At 50.9% G+C, this 17,956-nt stretch overlaps 2 protein-coding genes and 1 non-coding gene across 9 annotated transcripts; 1 reads left to right on the top strand and 2 right to left on the bottom strand.

Annotated features, from left to right (window-relative positions):
* Nucleotides 1–379: 379 nt before the first annotated feature.
* Nucleotides 380–14,586, bottom strand: TIA1 (TIA1 cytotoxic granule associated RNA binding protein). Of its 6 annotated transcripts, none has more exons than XM_030464161.1 (12): nucleotides 14,569–14,586; nucleotides 9,475–9,571; nucleotides 8,708–8,806; nucleotides 8,259–8,313; nucleotides 7,099–7,186; nucleotides 3,569–3,644; nucleotides 2,872–2,980; nucleotides 2,012–2,107; nucleotides 1,836–1,920; nucleotides 1,005–1,128; nucleotides 777–916; nucleotides 380–584 (listed from the first exon to the last, which is right to left on the bottom strand). In XM_030464161.1, exons 2-12 carry the CDS (start codon nucleotides 9,484–9,486, stop codon nucleotides 461–463), a joined length of 1,008 nt encoding a protein of 335 aa, XP_030320021.1. In that variant the 5' UTR covers nucleotides 9,487–9,571; nucleotides 14,569–14,586; the 3' UTR covers nucleotides 380–460. The 6 variants fall into 6 exon arrangements, with proteins under 6 accessions (XP_030320021.1, XP_030320016.1, XP_030320018.1 ...); XM_030464156.1 differs by lacking the exon at nucleotides 14,569–14,586 and adding an exon at nucleotides 13,605–13,747; XM_030464157.1 differs by lacking the exon at nucleotides 14,569–14,586 and adding an exon at nucleotides 13,605–13,747 and having other exon boundaries at nucleotides 411–580.
* On the top strand, nucleotides 13,862–17,764 carry PCYOX1 (prenylcysteine oxidase 1). Of its 2 annotated transcripts, XM_030464154.1 has the most exons (6): nucleotides 13,862–14,283; nucleotides 14,589–14,795; nucleotides 15,239–15,413; nucleotides 15,920–16,131; nucleotides 16,321–16,473; nucleotides 16,769–17,764. In XM_030464154.1, exons 1-6 carry the CDS (start codon nucleotides 14,193–14,195, stop codon nucleotides 17,425–17,427), a joined length of 1,497 nt encoding a protein of 498 aa, XP_030320014.1. In that variant the 5' UTR covers nucleotides 13,862–14,192; the 3' UTR covers nucleotides 17,428–17,764. The 2 variants fall into 2 exon arrangements, with proteins under 2 accessions (XP_030320014.1, XP_030320015.1); XM_030464155.1 differs by lacking the exon at nucleotides 14,589–14,795 and having other exon boundaries at nucleotides 14,173–14,283.
* TRNAG-CCC lies at nucleotides 14,016–14,086 on the bottom strand. The gene has a single exon. It is a non-coding gene; the product is annotated as a tRNA-Gly (tRNA).
* Nucleotides 17,765–17,956: the final 192 nt, after the last annotated feature.

The raw sequence follows: 17,956 nt of genomic DNA, 5'->3' as shown, positions 1-17,956 counted from the left end.
CCCAAAACCCCCAAAACAACCCTCCTGGAAAGAAAAATACTTGTGCAACTTGCTGCCCCCAACCCCTTCCCAGGGGCAGCCATAGGTCCCTGTGTTTTTTGCTGTGTTTCCAAAAAAAAAAACCACCAAAAAACCCCACCCACAAACAAACCAAAACCAACCTGTGGATCATCCAAAAACACAGAAAGGAGGGGAAAAAAAACCCAAACAAATGAACAAAACAACCCAAAACCCCGTGAAGGCAGAAATTGGCAGACATCCAGCATCTCCCTCTGAGTGATTTGTGGGTTTTTTTTAAAGAAGGGGGATGACAATTTCATGATTAAAAATGGTTTTTTTGTTTGTTTTTTTGTTGATTTGTTTGGGGATTTTGTGTGTGTGTGTGTGTGTTTCTCTTTTAAATAAATACATGGTATCTTGAGGCTTCATCTGGTGAATATCAACTCCTCCTCCCTTCTCCTCACGGCGTCTCGAAGCCAGCCACCCGGTACCCGCTCTGGTTGGCCATCACGCTCCCATTCTGCCCCTGGGGGGGCTGCACGCTGTAGTTGGGGCCCATCCAGGGTGCTGAGGACTGAGTCTGGCTGAGGTGGGAGCAACAAAAAAGCTCGTTAGGTTCACGAGGGAGAAGTCAACCAGGGGGCTGTGCTCAGCCCTGCAGCTGTACGCACGTTTCCCGCTCATCTGGGTGAAGGGGGGGAACAACCCGGGAGGTTTTTTCCTGGGCTTGTCTCCCCACCCTGGCAAAAGGAGGAAAAGCCCCTCCAGATGCTCACTTGAAGCCTTGCTGGTTCCAGGCTTGTCCATACATCCCATAGGCAGGGACCTGCCAGCCATTGGGGACGTACTGCCCGATCTGGGCGCTGCCATACCACTGTCCCCACTGCCCGTACGCCGGTGGGTACCCGATCTGGTTCTGTCAAAACACCCCAAGAAAGCCAAGATTCATTAAAGGTTAATTAGGAAAGCCCTGGTGGTTAGCAGAGGGCAGAGGTGCAGCTGACCTGCTGGACTGGGCTGATCATGTCTGGTGTCTCCTTGCCCCAGTAGCACTTGACAACGTGGCCCTCGATGGTGGTGCCGTTGACGGAGACGATGGCGTGAGCGGCGCTCTCGTGAGAGTTAAACCTGTGGTGAGGGCAGAAATGAAGTTGTGATGATACCAACAGCAACTTGGGGGGTGAGGAACAACCCAAAGAACCCCCAGAGTGCCCCACAGGCACTCTCCGATCAGCCACAACCAATGAAACTTCTCCCACCAACCCACAGGCCACCGTTCCCATCTTGGTGTTGTGATATTCCTGCAACAAACTGGCTTTCAGCTGGCAGAGGGGAGATGGAGATGAGATCACAGATGATGAGACTTGGATGAGATTTCAGATGACATCTACATCATCTGAGATTCTTCTCTGTGAGCGTGCTGAGCCCCTGGCCAGAGAAGCTGTGGCTGCCCCATCCCTGGAGGTGTTGAAGGCCCCAGGTTGGATGGGGCTTGGAGCACCCTGGGCTGTGGGAGGGGTCCCTGCCCATAGCAGGGGGTGGGACTGGATCAGCTTTAAGGACCTTTCCCACCCAAACCAGTCCGAGATTCTGGGATTATAGACATCAGAAATTCCACAGCAAAAGGAATAAGTCAATTTCTAATAATTTAGTTGTAATAAGTCCTTTTTTTGTTATCTATCTGCAGCCTCATTGCCAAAGCAATGAAGACCAGGAGGGGCTCACACAAACCCACCCACCCACTCACCCACCCACCCACACACACTCTGCTGACACTAAGAACGTGCCAATCCTTCCTTTTTTTCCTTTTTTAATTCCTCCCCAGTCACACCAACCTCACAAAGGAGTAGCCTTTATCTGGGAAGACTCGGATCTCCATGATCTGCCCAAAGGGAGAGAAGGTCTGGCGCATGAGCTGTTCTGGAGCAGGAAGAGAGAGGAGCAGCACAGTGAGGTGCCCACTGTGTTATCTGGTGACACCCAAGGAGCTGCAAGTGTCAAGTCAGGGTACCTGTCAGCCCTGAGGTGACACCCCCACAGTACACCGTGCAGTTGCTGGGGCTGGATTGGTTGACCACATCCTCATAAGAAAGTTGTTTGGCATTGGCTGGAAGAGATTAGAGGGAGCTGGTCAGCACACAGGACACGTTGTGTGGGAATCCCAATCCCCAGATCAAATGCTGAAGCCCAATTTAAAATCTCTCTCTCTCTCTCTCTCTCTCTGAAATGTTCCTGCTCTGTTTCATAACAGAAAGCCACAAAAGTATGAAGGTTACAGTCATTCAGAGGGAAATGTGCAAAAGGGAAAGGAATCTGTCCAGCTTTGAGAAGAGAAGGCTCAGAGAACCTCATTATAATGTTCCAGAACTTCAAGGGGGGCTGCAAAGCAGATGGAGACTCCCTGTTCACAAGGAGTCCCATGGACAAGACATGGGGCAATGGGCACAAGGTGCTCCTGGGGAGGTTCCCTTTGGACATCGGAGGAAAATGTTCCACCCTGAGCACAGTCAGACACTGGAATGGTCTCACAGGGGGAGGAGTGGATTCCCCCTCTTTGGAAAGTTGGAAGTCTCAGCTCGAGGGGTGCTGGGACACCTCACAGAAACAGTAATATCAGAAGGGTTGGACCAGATGATACTTTGAGGCCCCTTCCAACCTGAAACTCTCTGATCCCATGAATCCCCCCGTGGTGGTGACTCAGCTGCCATCACCAAGGAAGTTGCTTTGCTCAGGAGGGTTGAAATTGTCCAACTGAGTTTTTACCTTCAGCCTCTGCTTTCCCTCCTCCCACCCCCCTCTTTTCTCCTCCTCCTCCTCCTCCTCACACGGGTGGATGGAGGTTTGTGGAGATGGGGAACCTTGTGGACCTACATTCATAGGTGCTCTTTGGAGCTGGAGGTTTCCTTGTTGCCCAGTTGGTTCTGATCTGCCTTCCGCCCAGCCACTGCCCGCCCATCTGCTGGATGGCGTTCTCAGCATCCTGCCCACGAGAGAGGGAGGGAGGGAGGGAACCCCCCCATCAGGGTCTTGTGGAGTCAAACACATCAAGGAGACAACAAAATGGGGACAGGGACATCCCTGCTGTGAGGAAAGGCTGAGGGACTTGGGGCTGTGGGGTCTGGAGAAGAGAAGCCTGAGGGGGATCTTATCACCACTTATCAACACTTCAGGGGGTGTCAGGGGGGGCACAGTCTGTTGTCAGTGGTGCCCAGTGACAGGACAAGAGGTCCCGGGCACAAACTGGACCCTGGGCAGCTCCAGCTCAAGCTGAGGAGGAACTTGTTGCCTTTGAGGGTGGCAGAGCACTGGGCCAGGCTGCCCAGAGAGGTGGTGGAGTCTCCATCTCTGGAGACATTCCCAACCCCCCTGGAGTCCCTCCTGTGCCACCTGCTCTGGGGGATCCTGCCCTGGATGATCTCCAGAGGTTCCTTCCAACCCCTGATATTCCGTAGGAAAAAAAGCAAAGCTGCTCTCTCAGCAGGAGGGGAAACTGAAGCTGGGCAGAGATGGGGACTGATGAAGTCCTGAGCACCCCAGGCTGCTCCTGAGGGGCAGGGGTGGTGCTTACCCATTTATTGAAGAAGGAGACAAAGCCGTATCCTTTTGACTTCCCCGTTGCCATGTCCTTGACCACCCGTGCATCTCTAGAAAGCAGAAAGCAGCAGCAGATCAGCACCCTGGAGAGACCCCCCCTGGCCACAACCACAACTCGAGTCACACCTACAACTCATTTTCACCTCTCACCTTTGCTAACCTCAACTCTTTCTGGCACCAGCAACACAGTCAAAAAGCAAAAGGCTGCTTTCTCTAAACACAGCTTTACTACTGCTTCAGCAGGTAGTAACAAAACATCATTTAAATTTGTGTAAACATGCAAATCTCTAGCTGCAAATCACTAACAAAATGTACTTGTTTGTTTACAACAGCTGGCTCCCCCTTCCAAAGGCTTTTACAGACTGTTAAAGGCACCAAGCATGGTCCAAGCAGCTCTTCCAAAGAATCCCTCACGGCAGCAGCTGACTAAAGTTAGCTCTCTTCAACCATGCACATTTTTTTTTTAAACTTGCTAGTTGCCAACACATTCTACCTACTCATTCCAAATATTAAATAGAAAAAAGAAAAAAAAAAAAAAAAGGAAAAAAAAAAGGAAAAAAAAAAAAGATAGGAATTAAAAGGCATACGTCGCCTGTTAACTGAATTCTTTAATTTTCTCAGGTCAATTCGTTACCCCCTTTTTGGACTGTGGGCAGCTGTAAATTTTGAGAGATTGACATTTTCAGAAATTATTGAAGAAAGAAGCAAACACTGCAACATTCATCTCTTTTCAAACTACATATTTACACAGCATTTACACGACAGCAATCGTACAGGACTGATTGGAAACTACAAGATATATAGATATATTAAAAAAAAAAATAATTTATAAAAGTAAATAAGAAAACTACAACGTTTGTCCACTGTGAACTGTAGCTTGTAGTTAGCCATGGCAATTCTGTCCATTCTTCAGAGACACTCTGCAAAATAACCAGAGCCCTATTATTTGAGATTGAGTTACACAGAGAACCCAGCTACAAGAGCTAAACCCCACTCGTGGAATGCCCTCCTCTTTCTCAGGCAATTTGGGTTTGGATTCATTCAAGCTGAGAGGTGAGATGCTCCTTCACCCTCTCCTCCTCCCCTCCTTTGCCCCAGACAGACAGGCAATTAATTAAAAGAACAGGAAGAAGGACATAAAACCAAGGTCAGAAAAGTCATGCAAAGTGACTGTGGAAAAGAACAGGGGGCAGAGGAAGCAGCAGTGCCACATGCACAACACTGAGCATCCCCAGAAGTCACCAGGTTTGTTAGGCTGGCTAAGGGCTTTTTTTTTTTTTAAGCCTTTATGCTGCTTCGTTAGCCTAATTGTGGCTGAGGTCCTTGCTGAAGGCCTGAGGAAAATCCTTCTCCCAAAGCTACAGCAGAAATGGGATTGCTTTCCTTTTTGTAAGACACTTTCCCCTTCCCCCCAGTCCCTTTTGTTTTGCCCCTTTCCTGGGTCAGGTCAGAACCTGGGGGGTAGGTTCCAAATTGCCTGAGAAGAGCCACTGGGGGAAGCTGAGCTGGGTTTGCTCTCCAGAGCCTAGAGAGGGAGGGGGGGGGAAAAACTCATCTCTACTTACCCTCAACTGAAAACTTTGAAAAATAAAGACTTGAGAACAAGTGAAAACATGCGTACAGCAAGCATAAAAGGAAACCACAATGAAAGTGTGTTTTTACAGTGATTAAAAAAAAGAAAAGAATCCAGATGCAGAGAATTACCCCGATTTCTTATGTGCTAATCATGCAGTAGTTCACCCTTGGTGTCATTAAAAAAAAAATAAAAATAAAGAGCTCAGTTTTGCACCAACCATGTTAAAAAAAACTACTCAAAATTATTCAGGAAATATTCCATTAGCACCACATTTCCAGCCACTAGTGAAGAACAGGTAAAGTCAAGTTACTTCATTTGAAGAGGCAGTAGCAAACGTTTTGGTGTTGGTTTTTTTTTTTCAGGTTCAGTTTAAACCAGGAGAAAACTGAGGTCCCTCTGTCTAACCCTCTGGCTTTGGAGCTCAAAAGAGTCATTAGAGGGACAATTCAAAACCTTTGACTTTGGAGGGAGGAAAAGAAGTGAGTTTTGGTTTGGATAATCAGTTTCAGGCAGGTTTTTCCCCTCTCAGCCTCACAGCCATGGGCCCCAAGAGCACTGCTGCCCCATCACCACCACGCAGCAACAGCTCTGCCTCCAAAACCCTCGCCTGGAGGGGACAACAGGCACAGCCCTAAAAACAGGGACCCTGCACCCACCTTCACCCTGGGTTTGTACTCCCCCAGCTCACACTGAGATGCTGGATTTTGTTTCAGGCTCAGGAGGGGGGGTTATTTCTGGGGGGAGTGGTTTGGTAAAGGCAAATGTTGCTGGAAGTGTCATCTCAGACAGCCAGAGCTGCTCCCTGAGGAACTGTCCCCATCCCAGCTCCCTCACTCTGTCCCTGCCTCCCTTCAGAACTCATCCCAGCTCTGCTCTAGAGTCCCTCAGCCCCTCCATCCAGGCCACATTTGGGCTGACTCTCCTGAGGAGTCTGTCACCCTCCTGGATGACAATTAAATTGAAGCACTAGGAGTTTTTCTGAAGCAAGTCACATTCAGATCATGGGGGAGGATTTAAACCTTTCAAACTTTTCAAATCTTTTCAATTTTTTTTTTTTTTTTTTTAAACCTATAAGAGGAAATCAAGCTTACATTAAGAGTAACACACTGGACTCTGAGGGGGGGGAAAAAAAAAAAACAAAAAACAACAAACAAAAAACCAAACTTACTTCAATTAAATGCTTCACTACACAACACTCCAAAGCACTCTATGTTCTCTTACATCACCATCAAGAAACTTCAATGGCCAGTACAGACAACACTACAAGGAAAATTAATGGTTTATGTTTGGAGGATGGAGTGAACGACCCCCTCCTTACTCTGCTCCACCCTGCCAGCTCTGCTCCCCACCTCTGCCAGGTCACACAGCAACTCCTCACCCCGAGAGGCCCCTTTGGGCTGAGCTGCTGCCCAACCAGGCAGCTCTGGCTGCTGCCTCTGGGTGCCCCAACAAGCTAAAAAACCAAATAAATCAGTGAGGCTTGTTTGGTGGGAAATAATGGGGATTTAACTGCTAAAAAACCAAAATCAAAACAACCCCCAATCTTGGCTGCTGGTGGACAGCACACCAAAAAGCCAAAGCCTCTCAAGACAAGAAGGTGCAAGGTGACAGAGGGTGCAGTGTGATGGTGACCTGAAGGCTGTAGGGCCACCCAAAGGTGCAGCCCAGCTCTGAGGAGACAATGTTCTATTTTTGGGGGGTTTTTTTTGTTTTTTTTTTTTCCAGCGTTGCTTTGCCAAACGAGGCAAGGAGTATAAAACCAAGTCAGTGTAAAACCAAAGCGAGTTGGAGGCAACTTTTCTAAGAAGGCAGAACTCCTATAAAGGACTTGGGTTCCACATCCCTCACTCTTTACTTACTGCAACATGAGGCTGCCTCCATTTAGGAGAGAGAACTTGTGAGGTGCTTTGCCCTGGGAGATTACTTACGATATTCTTCCAAACGGAGCAAAAGCTGCTTTGATATCTTCAGTTGTGATTTCTGGACTGAGGTCACCAACAAAGACGTGGAAATGGTCTTTTTGGGAACAAGGAAATAAAAGCAAAAAGGATCTTAAGTGTCTGAAGAGAACTCTTGAGCAGGGGGGGGGGGGAAGGCAAGGAAATAAGTAAATAAAAAGAAAAGAAATGGGAAGAAATAAAAACCAAACTTCTTTTTGGGAAGAAGAAAAAAACAAACCAAAAGGAATCTTAAGGGTTTGAAGAGGAACCCTGAGCAGGAACACTCTTGGAGCATGGCTTTCCAGCTGAATGGAGACTGGAGCCTACTGGGAACCAGGATTTAGTCTGTGAGTTTAAGGAGACTACAATGAGATGCAGCATTTTCTGGTTGTATTTTACAAACTGCTTTTCAGAGCAGCCAGAAAATCTCAAAGTCTGTACTTAAGGTGCCAAAACAACAGGTAAATCTTTCTCTTTGCTGGTGTTACACCTTGGCCTGCTAGGAGATGAACTGCCATTTTTTTAGATGATTTTTGTGTTTATATACAGATGATTTTTATACAAAATCTCACCAACTGAAACATCCAACAGTTTCAAGAAGCATGGGATAACACTCACTCTAAAGCAAGAAGTACTTTTTACCAAGCCAAGATGCTGGGGTTAAGGCCACAGGTTGTGAAGAACAACTCCAGACACCACACTGCATGGCAACACTTTGCTGCTGGAAGTCTTTGAGTTCCCAAAACCCAACAGCTTGGGTTGCCCAGCCCACACTCCACATGAATCCACCTGAATTCAGTGGGTGTGAATCCATGGGCAAGTGAGCTGAGGCAGGAGGCAACCAGAAATCCCTTCATTTCACAGCAGTGCCCTTTGTCACATCTAAATGTCTCAGAAGACACCAAGGAGAAACACTAATACTGTATCAAGGGAGTTTTACTCAAGCAACCTGTCACACCCCCTTTGATACATCTCCCTGTGTAGACAACAGACCTACCTGATGACAAAGATCAGACTTGCTCTGAGGTTCATTAACACAAATGCATTCAATAACAGCTCAGGATTATGATTTTCACTGCAAAAAAGCTCAGTTTATGGTTCAAAATGATTTGTACAAACCAGAGAGGTACTCAACGTGTGACACTTACTGCTTGTGTCCTTCTTCTGGCTGCTGGGGGTTGTTGCCCAGTTGACTTTGACCTCCTGCAAATGTCAGTCACCCACGTTAGCTCCAGCAAATTCAGCTCTGCCCACCCCCTACTTCTGATGCTACAGGGGGACCAGGCGTGCGAGTCAGGGGCAAAGCTGGAGCTTAAGACACATTTCTCAGGACAGTTCACTCTTCCAAACTGTGTCCCACTGGTTGAGAGCAAACAGAGCTGCTCTGGGAGTTTGGTTTGGTTGGGAGGGGTTTTTCCAGAGGTGGTCAGGGAGGACATTCTCCTGCTACGTCTAAACAGCTCTCCAAGCACACCATCCCAAAGAAGCACCCGACCTCCTCCTCTCTGGTGCTGATTTGCCCAGGGTTATTTCACCCACCCCAGCTGAGCCAGCCCCATTTCCAGCCCCAACTCACCCTGTAGACATGACAGCTTACCTTACCCATTATCTTCCTGCCGTTCATGGCAGCCAGCGCTGCGGCCGCGTGCCGGTGCTCGTAGAACTCCACAAAGCAGTAGGGATCATTCCCAGCTGTCTGATCAAAGGGAACAAACACAGGATCACTCATCATGCTGCTCTCTTCTGCTTTGGAAGAGAGGAAATTGATGTTGGGCAGAAAGCAGGAATTCTTTGGGGTGAGGGTGCTGAGCCCCTGGTTGCCCCCAGAAGCTGTGGCTGCCCCATCCCTGGAGGTGTTGAAGGTTGGATGGGGCTTGGAGCACCCTGGGCTGTGGGAGGGGTCCCTGCCCATGGCAGGGGTTGGGACTGAGTGAGCTTTAATGTCCCTTCCAACCCAAACCAGTCTGGGATTCTGGGATTCTATGACACAAACCTCTTCAAACTATGCCCTCCCATCTACGTGTCTCCAAATGTGGAGGTTTTCTCCCCCTACACGAGGACTGTGCACTAACAATGCCCCAGGAGCTGTCAGCTTTAAAAAGCCAAAGAAGTACAGCAAAGAACTTTGCAGAATCTCATCTACAACACCCACAAGCATGGATCTGTTCATTCCTTCTCACAGTCTCCACCCATCCTGAAATATCATGTCAGATTGAAGGCAGAAATGCTGCACTGAGTGATCTCCAGCCTTAAAGCCCTTTAACATGGCCACCCCATACGTCCAGTGGACTTGTAAGCCATGGGAGTACAGCCCAAAGCCATCAGCTACAAGAAACCTGGAAATCAGAAGGGGGAGGCTCTTACATCCATGATCATTTTGCAGTTTTTGCATGGTCCGATCTGGCTGAACAGCTGGAGGATGAGGGCTTCAGTCACATCTCTTGAGAGGTTCCCCACGTATCTACAGGAGCAAACACAAAGTTAGAAGCTTGTCTGTAACAGAGCAAACACAGCCCAAAGTTGCTCCTCCAACACCCAACCCAGCAGGTTAGGCTGTCAAAACTAAGTGTGTGGCAGGGAGAAGTTCTCAGCTGTGAGGGTGGTGAGACCCTGAAGCAGATTTTTCAGGGAAGCTGTGGCTGCCCCATCCCTGCAGTGTTGAAGGCCAAGCTGGATAGGGCTTGGAGCAACTTGGGCCAATGGGAAGTGTTCCTGCTTTTGGTGTTGGAACAAAATGATCTTTAAGGTCCCTCCAACCCAAACCAGTCTGGGATTCTAGGATAATGGGGCAGAAAATTGTCCTGAGGCCAGTCACAGACCACTCAACCTACCAAACTGATGTCCATGTCTAGCAAGAGCAACTCTGATAACCACATGCAGCCATCACTCACCAGCACCCCCTTCCCAGCTTCCCACTCTGGTGTTTAGCAAGATTGTTACACAAGATATAGTTATTTTTAAAAAGCTTTTATCTTTGAAAGTGTTCTCTCTGCCTGCAACAACTGAGGGCAAACCCCTTCAAGCGTGGGCTTCACACAAACAGAACCCAAACCCCTGCTGCCCTGTGGGATTTGGGAACACTCAGACACCGAGATCCACAGGTGTGTTGGGTTTGGTTGTTGTTAAGCCCCAAGTCAGGAGATTAAAAAAAACAAAAAGACAAAAAAACCCAAACACCCCAAGAAACCTCAGCTCCAAAGGTGAGGCAGCCCCTCTCCACAGAGAAGAGCTGAGTGGCCTCTGCAACCAGAACCACACCACTGAAACCACCTCAAATCAGCAGGAAAAACAGAAAAACACCTCAGAGAACAACACGGCAGCAAAACCAGGGACTTGCTGGGCTCCTGCTGTTGCCCTCCTGAGGGGATGGATGGATAAGACACATGGCTGCTGGGTTTTTTTTCTGTCAGAAACAATCCACCAAGCTCTGCATTAAAAAATGTGACCAGCTATTTTAGGTAGGGGTCAGAAGTGTTCTGCTTTTGAAAGGCAACACAACTTCACCAGACCCAGATGAGGACAAGCATCCTCTCACTCAGCAGCACCAGGAATTCCTTCCTGAGAGAGAGAGAGGAGGGTTTGGTGCACCTCAGGGTAATGACAGGACTTTCCACCCCACATCAGGTTCAACTGAGAGTCATAACCAGCAAGACTGCTTTTCCCCTGGTTTAAGTTTGTGTTATTTGGATAATGTTGGATAATGAATCAGCAGAGGTACTAAAGTGATGAGGCTCTCAGGTCACCTTCCAGGTCTAAGTTTATTAACAGTTTATTTGTAACTGAAAGTTTCCTGGGCATGGTATCAACACCCAGACCTTTGCACCCAGGCTGGGGTTTCACCCCGATAATCAGGCAGGCATCATCCCTCACCTCAAGGCTGGGTTTAGCTGGAAAAAAGCTGAATTTAGGGAAGCCATCTCCAGCAGCCCCATGACTCTCTGCACAGCCAGAGTTTTCAAAATGCAACCTTGAAGGGTCAATTGCAGCAACATGAACCTACACATACAGAGAGAGAATTCTGCCTGGTATGTAGTGACCTATCTCAGCTGCTGGGGCACAGCCATGGTCAGAACCCCCCTCAGTGGCCACACAGGCAGTAGTAACACAGAGGAAGGGGATCAGAAAGCACATTGGTGACTCAGAAAACCAGCTGAACACCCAACACATTCAGCAGCACTTTTTCTCGTGTCATCTCTCAGTGTTACCCATGGCTGCCCACATCTGCTGCCCATTCTCTGCAGCAGGTTTCTCCAGCCCACAGCTGAATCATCTACTAGCATGAGCCAGTACCAAGAGGGACAGGAAAAACATCTGATTTCCTCTGATGGCTTCTCCCCATCCTACACTGGAGCTGTCTAACCCTCCAAGCCTCTCCACAGAGTTTCACAGTGGAGCAGATACCTTGTCCTGCACCCGTTACACACAAAATAATCAAATGCTGAGGTGACCCTGCCAGCTCACACAGGAGGAGAAGATCTGTTGTCTCCTGCATCTTTCTTCTCTCTCTCTTTCCTGCTAATGGGACTCTCCTCAACAACTGGGTCACTGCTTTCTGTGCAGATGCAGAACTCTGTCAACAGCTCTGCTTCCTCCCTGCACGTGTTGGCACTTCTGTGTCTTTTTAGATGCACAAAGTCCATGAGGAGGACACGTCGCCCGCACGTGTCTGCAGGAAAAACCACAAACAAGAGGTCTTTGTGAACCCAAAGACACTGTCTGCCTTGTAACTGCTCCTCAAAGTCATCATCTCTGCCGTTGAAGAGCAGCTTTCAAGGAAGGCCACGTGAAAAGGAGCTGCCTCTCCAGGAAATCATTTACATAAAGGCAGACAGCTCCTTGGCTCCCTGAGAGGGAAGGGTTTATGTGGAAATGGCAGAAACAATACCTCACGTCCAACAACACGTGGAATCTCCTCCAGAAAAACAACTTCCAACCAGCTAAGGGAAGCAAAGACAAAGGCAGAGGCCACTCTGGTGGTCCCCTTGTGACACAGCAAGCGAGGAGGGAGCCCTGTAACTCGTGTCCAGATGGGATTACTCTGGCACTACCCACCCAAAACCTGGTGTGAGCCAATACTAAACACACACTTCAGATCCTTGCTGGAAAGAGATCCCTTTTAGCTGCTGCTTCTTCCTCCAAGCTGCCTGGTCTAAACCCCAACTGTGACATTCAGCTGGTGACAATCCTCCAGGTGACTCGAGAAAGTCACTCAAGAGGGAAACATCATTCTCAGGTTGCTCAGCTCAGAAACCAGAAGGGTTTGTGCGAGCCACACGTGCTCAAGGGCAGAGAATTCATTCCCTCAAGTATACACCGTGGGCAGCTGAGACCACTAAACTCCAGACACCCACTGTAAGGGGCAGGGAAGGGAACATTCTAAATAAACATGCAAATATACCAACATGTTTGTAGACACCAAGAATAGTTCTAAAAATGCACGTCTTCCAGAGACAATGGGATGGTGTATACACCGATGGAGTGTTTACTGCTCCGGAAAGGCAGGACCAGAGGAGCTGGCAGAAGTCACGTAAAAGTCTTGTTTTCCTGCAGTCGCTCAGCCAGGTTATTTATTAGCCCTTGGGGTGCGTGCAGCCACTGTCTGAGGGCAAAACTTTCCCCCTCACCTTGGAAAGATTCCTTCTCCCTCCTGCCTTTCCTCCCCTCAACTCCTGCACTGAAAGAGAGATCACAGCTTAATGCAAAGGTGGAGCAGAAAGAGTGGAGTCTGTGATGCCCCTGGTCTAAAGGAAGGAAACCACCCCAGGTAAACCCTGCCACAGAAGAGGGGAGCAAGGTGACAGCAGATCTGCACAGGAGATCTTCTGAGCCGAGAGCCCAAATCCCTCTTAACAGTGGCAGGTTATCAGCTGCCACACCGCCAGGAAAGCTGCTTGTAATTAAAAGGAACCTGATGTATGATTTTTACCAAGGAGTTGCCCTAGAGCTACGATGAGTTCTTTGGGCAGTAAAAGGCTGGCAGCGTGCTTGGAACACTTGGAGAAGCTCCGTTTCGCAGGGCACCCGCCGTTTATTTCACACCAAGCTGCTGAACGTGGCAGCGGGGTTGTGCCAACCCCCCAGCACGCCCCGGTGCTGACACAACCCCCACATGGCAAAAATTCAGTCAGATGCTCGCGAAAACGTCCAGGGACCAAATACCGGGAAGCGGGTAGACGGCCCCAGCCCCTTTCCCTCCAGGTGTGAGCTGTGGAAAGCCCCGTGCCGGAGGGAAGCCGGGCGGGAACCGGGGACAGCGGGGCAGGGCGGAGGGGCCAGGGCCGGCCCGCCCTGAGGGGAACCGTGGCCGGGTGCCCGCAGCCCTGCCGTTCCCCTCGGCACTACAAGCGGCCGAGGGAGCGGGACAGCCGCCGGTGGCCGCCGCAGAGGCCCGATCGCGCCGCCCGGGACTGAGGGAAGGTGCGATGAGGGGAGCCCGGGCCGCCCCTCCCCGCGGAGCCGGGAACAATAGGCGGTCTCGCCCCCTCCCCACTCACAGGGTCTTGGGCATTTCATCCTCCATGGCGCCGCCGCCGCCCCCGCCCGCCCCGGCTCTTGACGCCGAGCCGGCCCCGCCGCCCCGTCAGCGCCTGGGCAGCCCGAGCGGCCGCCGGCACCGGCTCCCCGAGCGGCGGACGATGGACCCAGCGGTGCTCGCAAGATGGCGGGCGGCGGGCGAAGGGGCCCGACTCGGCGGCGGCCAAGCGCATGCGCCCCGGCAGGGGAACCGGCAGCCGCTTCCCGCGCATGCGCCCTGGCACCCAGCGCCGGGAGCCGGAGCGCTTCGGTGCAGCGGTGTGCGGGCTCGGTGCGCTCTTATCAGGAAGATAACAACAAAGCGTTTAAGAAAGAAAAGGGAGAGATAAGAGAACAAACAATCAAACAACAAAACAAAACAATAAGAAACATGCGCCGCCCGGGAATCGAACCCGGGTCGCAAGAATGGGAATCTTGCATGATACCACTACACCAGCGGCGCGGGTGATCACGCGTCTCCCGCCCGCCCTCATCACCTCAGAGTCCGCCCGCCCTCGCCGCCCCGCCGCGAACCACCTGACGGGACAGTCCCTCCCGCCCGCACCGCCATGCCGGCCCTCCGCCTCACCCTGCTCCTGGCCGCGCTCTGCCCCAGCCTCCCGGCCCGCCAGGCGCAGCGCCGAGAGCCCGGCAGAATCGGTACGGCCAGGGGGGAGTGTGAGGGGCCGTGGGGATTGGGGGGCGGCGGGGCTATGGGGTGGTTGGGGGGCTTTTAGGGGGTGTGAGGGGATGGAGGGGTTGTGAAGCGGGTGGGGTTGGGAGGGGTCGCGGTGGGGAGAGGATTGTGGTGGGGGGATGTGAGGGGACTGGGGGCAGTGAGGGGATTGGGGGGTTGCGAGGGGGTTATGGTGGTGGTGTCTGTGAGGTGGTTTGGGGGGCTGTGGGGTGTTTGTAGAGGGGCTGTATGGGGGGGTCAGCACTCACAGTCCTGATGGTTCTTCCAGCCGTGGTGGGCGGTGGGATCGGGGGAGCAGCAGCCGCCTACTTCTTGCGTCAGAAGTTCGGGAGGAGCGTGCGGCTGGAGGTGCTGGAGAAGGGGGTGGTGGGGGGCCGCTTGGCCACCCTGGAGGTGGAGGGGGCCGCCTATGAGGCTGGGGGATCCGTCATCCACCCCCTCAACCTGCACATGAAACACTTCGTCAAGGAGCTGGGTGAGTGGGGACCCACAGACACACACACCCTCCAAAATCAGTGCCTCACAAGGAGTGCTCTGCTCTGATAAGGGGGATACCCCCTTGAAGAACAAGCCTTGGTTGCCTCCCATCCTTTATCAGACCCCACTGCAGAACCCAAGCCCCTGGCAAAAATGAGACCCACATTCTGCTGGAAATGGGACCCTCCACTATGGGTGATCCATTAATGCCATCAGCAGAGGTCCAAAAGTCACCATAAGTAACTGCCTGGCTCCTGGACAAGAGCCAGTTCCCCTTTCCACAATCTGGGGATCCAGTCTTTAATTGCTCACCCTTATCAAGGCACACCTAGGTTTTCTCAGGAAGTTAAAAACTGAAGTGTAAGATAGTTTCACATGACACAGGCTCTACCTTTCATTAATTAACTTTTTTTTTTTTTCCCCCTTACCCCTTTCCTCAAGGCCTCTCAGTTGCCCCAGCACAGGGCAGCCTCATGGGCATTTATAATGGGGAGGAGTTTGTCTTTGAGGAGAGCAGCTGGTACCTTGTCAACCTTCTCAAGCTCCTCTGGCACTATGGGCTCAACCCCCTACGGATGTACATGTGGGTAGAAGAAATCCTGGACAAGTTCATGAGGTATGTCCAGTTCCTGCTGGGGAAAAAAAGGTGCTAAAATTGGTGCCAAGTTGTAAAAAACAGAAAAAAAACAAAAACACAACCAAAAAAAAATTTTAAAAGGGTAAAATCATCCCATCACCATGGTAGAGTCCCTGGTTGCCCTTTCTCCATCACTGACCATTTTTCTAAGAAAAAAAGCCTGATGTGAATGTGAATAAACTTCCAACAGGTCTAGCAATAACAAGGGTGTGGTGGAAATGTGTTTGGTGTGGGATGTCCCATCCCTCTGGCACCCAGGTGTGATGGTGGATCCTTTAAATTAGGAGCTGAGAGAGGACTCAGTTCCTAACTGTACACAAAGTGCTTTTGTTAGGGAAGATGAGCCAACGAATAACGAAGATCTGGGCACCTACCACATGGGGTAGAAGGACAAGGTTCTCCCACGAAGGGCTGCGGGGTCTTCTGCAGCTTCTGAGAGTGACAACAACAAAAATTGTCCCCTGGTTTCTCCTCTCTGGGTGCAGGATCTATCGCTACCAGACACACGACTACGCCTTCAGCAGCAACGAGCGCCTGCTGCACGCCCTGGGAGGCAACGACTTCACCCGCATGCTGAACCAAACCATCGATGAGGCCATGCAGAAAGCTGGCTTCTCCCACAAGTTCATCAACGAGATGGTTTGTCCAGCCATGAGAGTCAACTATGGGCAAGGTGTCACCATCAATGGTTTTGTGGGTGAGTGTTTCAGAGGTTTCCCCCTCCCCTCCCTCTTCTCCCCTTAATTTTCATAGAATCGTGGCATTGTGTTGATTGGAGAAAAGACTCCAGGCCACCACTAGGCTACTCAGCACCACATCTCCATGGCTTTTAAACCTCTCCAAGGTGTTTTCCATCTATCAAACATCTCTAATGGTTCCATCCTAGGTGCTGTTTCCCTGGCCGGGGTGGAATCAGGCCTTTGGTCAGTTAAAGGGGGGAACAAACTGGTCTGCACTGGCCTTCTCTATGCCTCCAAAGCTGAAGTGATCCCTGGGACAGTTGTGTCCATAGAGCCCAAAATCAGACCCAGGCCCACAGGTGAGTGGGGTTTGCTTGCCCTTTGGTTGGTTGGGGAACCAAGGAGACCCATGTTGGTCTCCACCACCACTCATGTGGCAGAAGCACCAGGCTGGGTCCTCCTTGGTGTCTTTTAAGGTGAAATATGGGCTCTGCTTGAAGCCCCAGCTAAGCTGGGAATAGTTCCTTATAAAGCCCCTTCAGCTCACCACCAGGTGCAGTGAGCCTTAAAAAAAAAATGCTATTTGAAGATGTTTTGTCAGAGGGACAAAGGAGGTTCCCTCCAGCTGGATAACCCAGCTCTTCTTCTCCTCAGGGGACCCAGTGAAGCTCTACCAGGTGATGTACAACACCACCTCAGGACTCACGGGGGACACCTACGACATCGTGGTGATCGCCGCTCCGCTGGGCCACAAGATGGCCGACATCACCTTCAAGAACTTCAACCCTCCTGTCCCCGAGTTCCCCAACCCTTACCACCAGACTGTCACCACCCTGGTGCACGGACGGTTGAACGCCTCCTTCTTTGGCTACCGAGATCCATCTGCTTTCCACCTGGGTGCCATTTTCACAACAGAGAACCCCAAACTCTTCATCCGCAGCCTGGGGGTGGTGTCTCCCGTGGAGGGCGCCGGCACCGAGCGGAACCCGTCCTCCCAGTTGGCCGTCTGGAAGGTTTTTTCCCAAGAGGAGCTCAGCAAAGAGCAGCTCCGCTCACTCTTCTCCTCTTACGACTCCATCCAAGTCAAGAAGTGGTTGGCTTACCCCCAGTACAGCCCCCCAGAAAGATTGCCCCCCATTATTCTCCACGATGACATCTACTACCTGAACGGGGTGGAGCGAGCGGCCAGCGCCATGGAGATGAGCGCCATCGCCGCCAAGAACGCCGCCCTCCTCGCCTACCACCGCTGGTATGGCAACACCCACCTCATCGACCAGGAGGATCTGCATGAGAAGCTGAAAACAGAGCTCTGAGCCCCTCATCACCCCCCCCAAATTAAAGCTCATCAACCATGAACTCCTCGTTGGAGCCCCTCGGAGGGCACCCGGTCAACTTGACCAGAACAAGATGGCGGAGGAGGCTTCCTGAAGGAAGCTCCTCTGGCTTTTCCTCAGACTCCTGCATCTGTACGAGGGAAAAGAACACTGAAAATGCAAATACTGATCCCAAAAGTGCCCTCTGCCAAACTCAGGATCTGCATCACTGTAATTAACCCCTTCCCCCTGCCACACACCCTCCCGCCCCCCATTATTTTCCCCTCTTGGACAGGAAAATATATTTGACTGCAAAAAATTAAATTTTTTCTGAAGATTGGATGGAGTAATTATTCCAAGAAGTAAAACAAAACGTTGAGATTTGGGTGTTCCTCACTCTTGGGTGTTGGGGACTGCTCTGCTGCTTGCTGGAATGGGTGGAAACACCCCAAAACCACCCATGTCCTTCACTTCAGGTTTGAAAGACTTAAAACTCCCTGGTCCTACAATGAGGAGGTAAAAAAAAACC

This window comes from Calypte anna, chromosome 22 (genome assembly GCF_003957555.1).
Source record: "Calypte anna isolate BGI_N300 chromosome 22, bCalAnn1_v1.p, whole genome shotgun sequence".
NCBI classification, from domain to species: Eukaryota; Metazoa; Chordata; class Aves; order Apodiformes; family Trochilidae; genus Calypte; species Calypte anna.
Note: the sequence above shows the minus strand (reverse complement) of the source record. Positions and strands in the feature narration are given on the sequence as shown.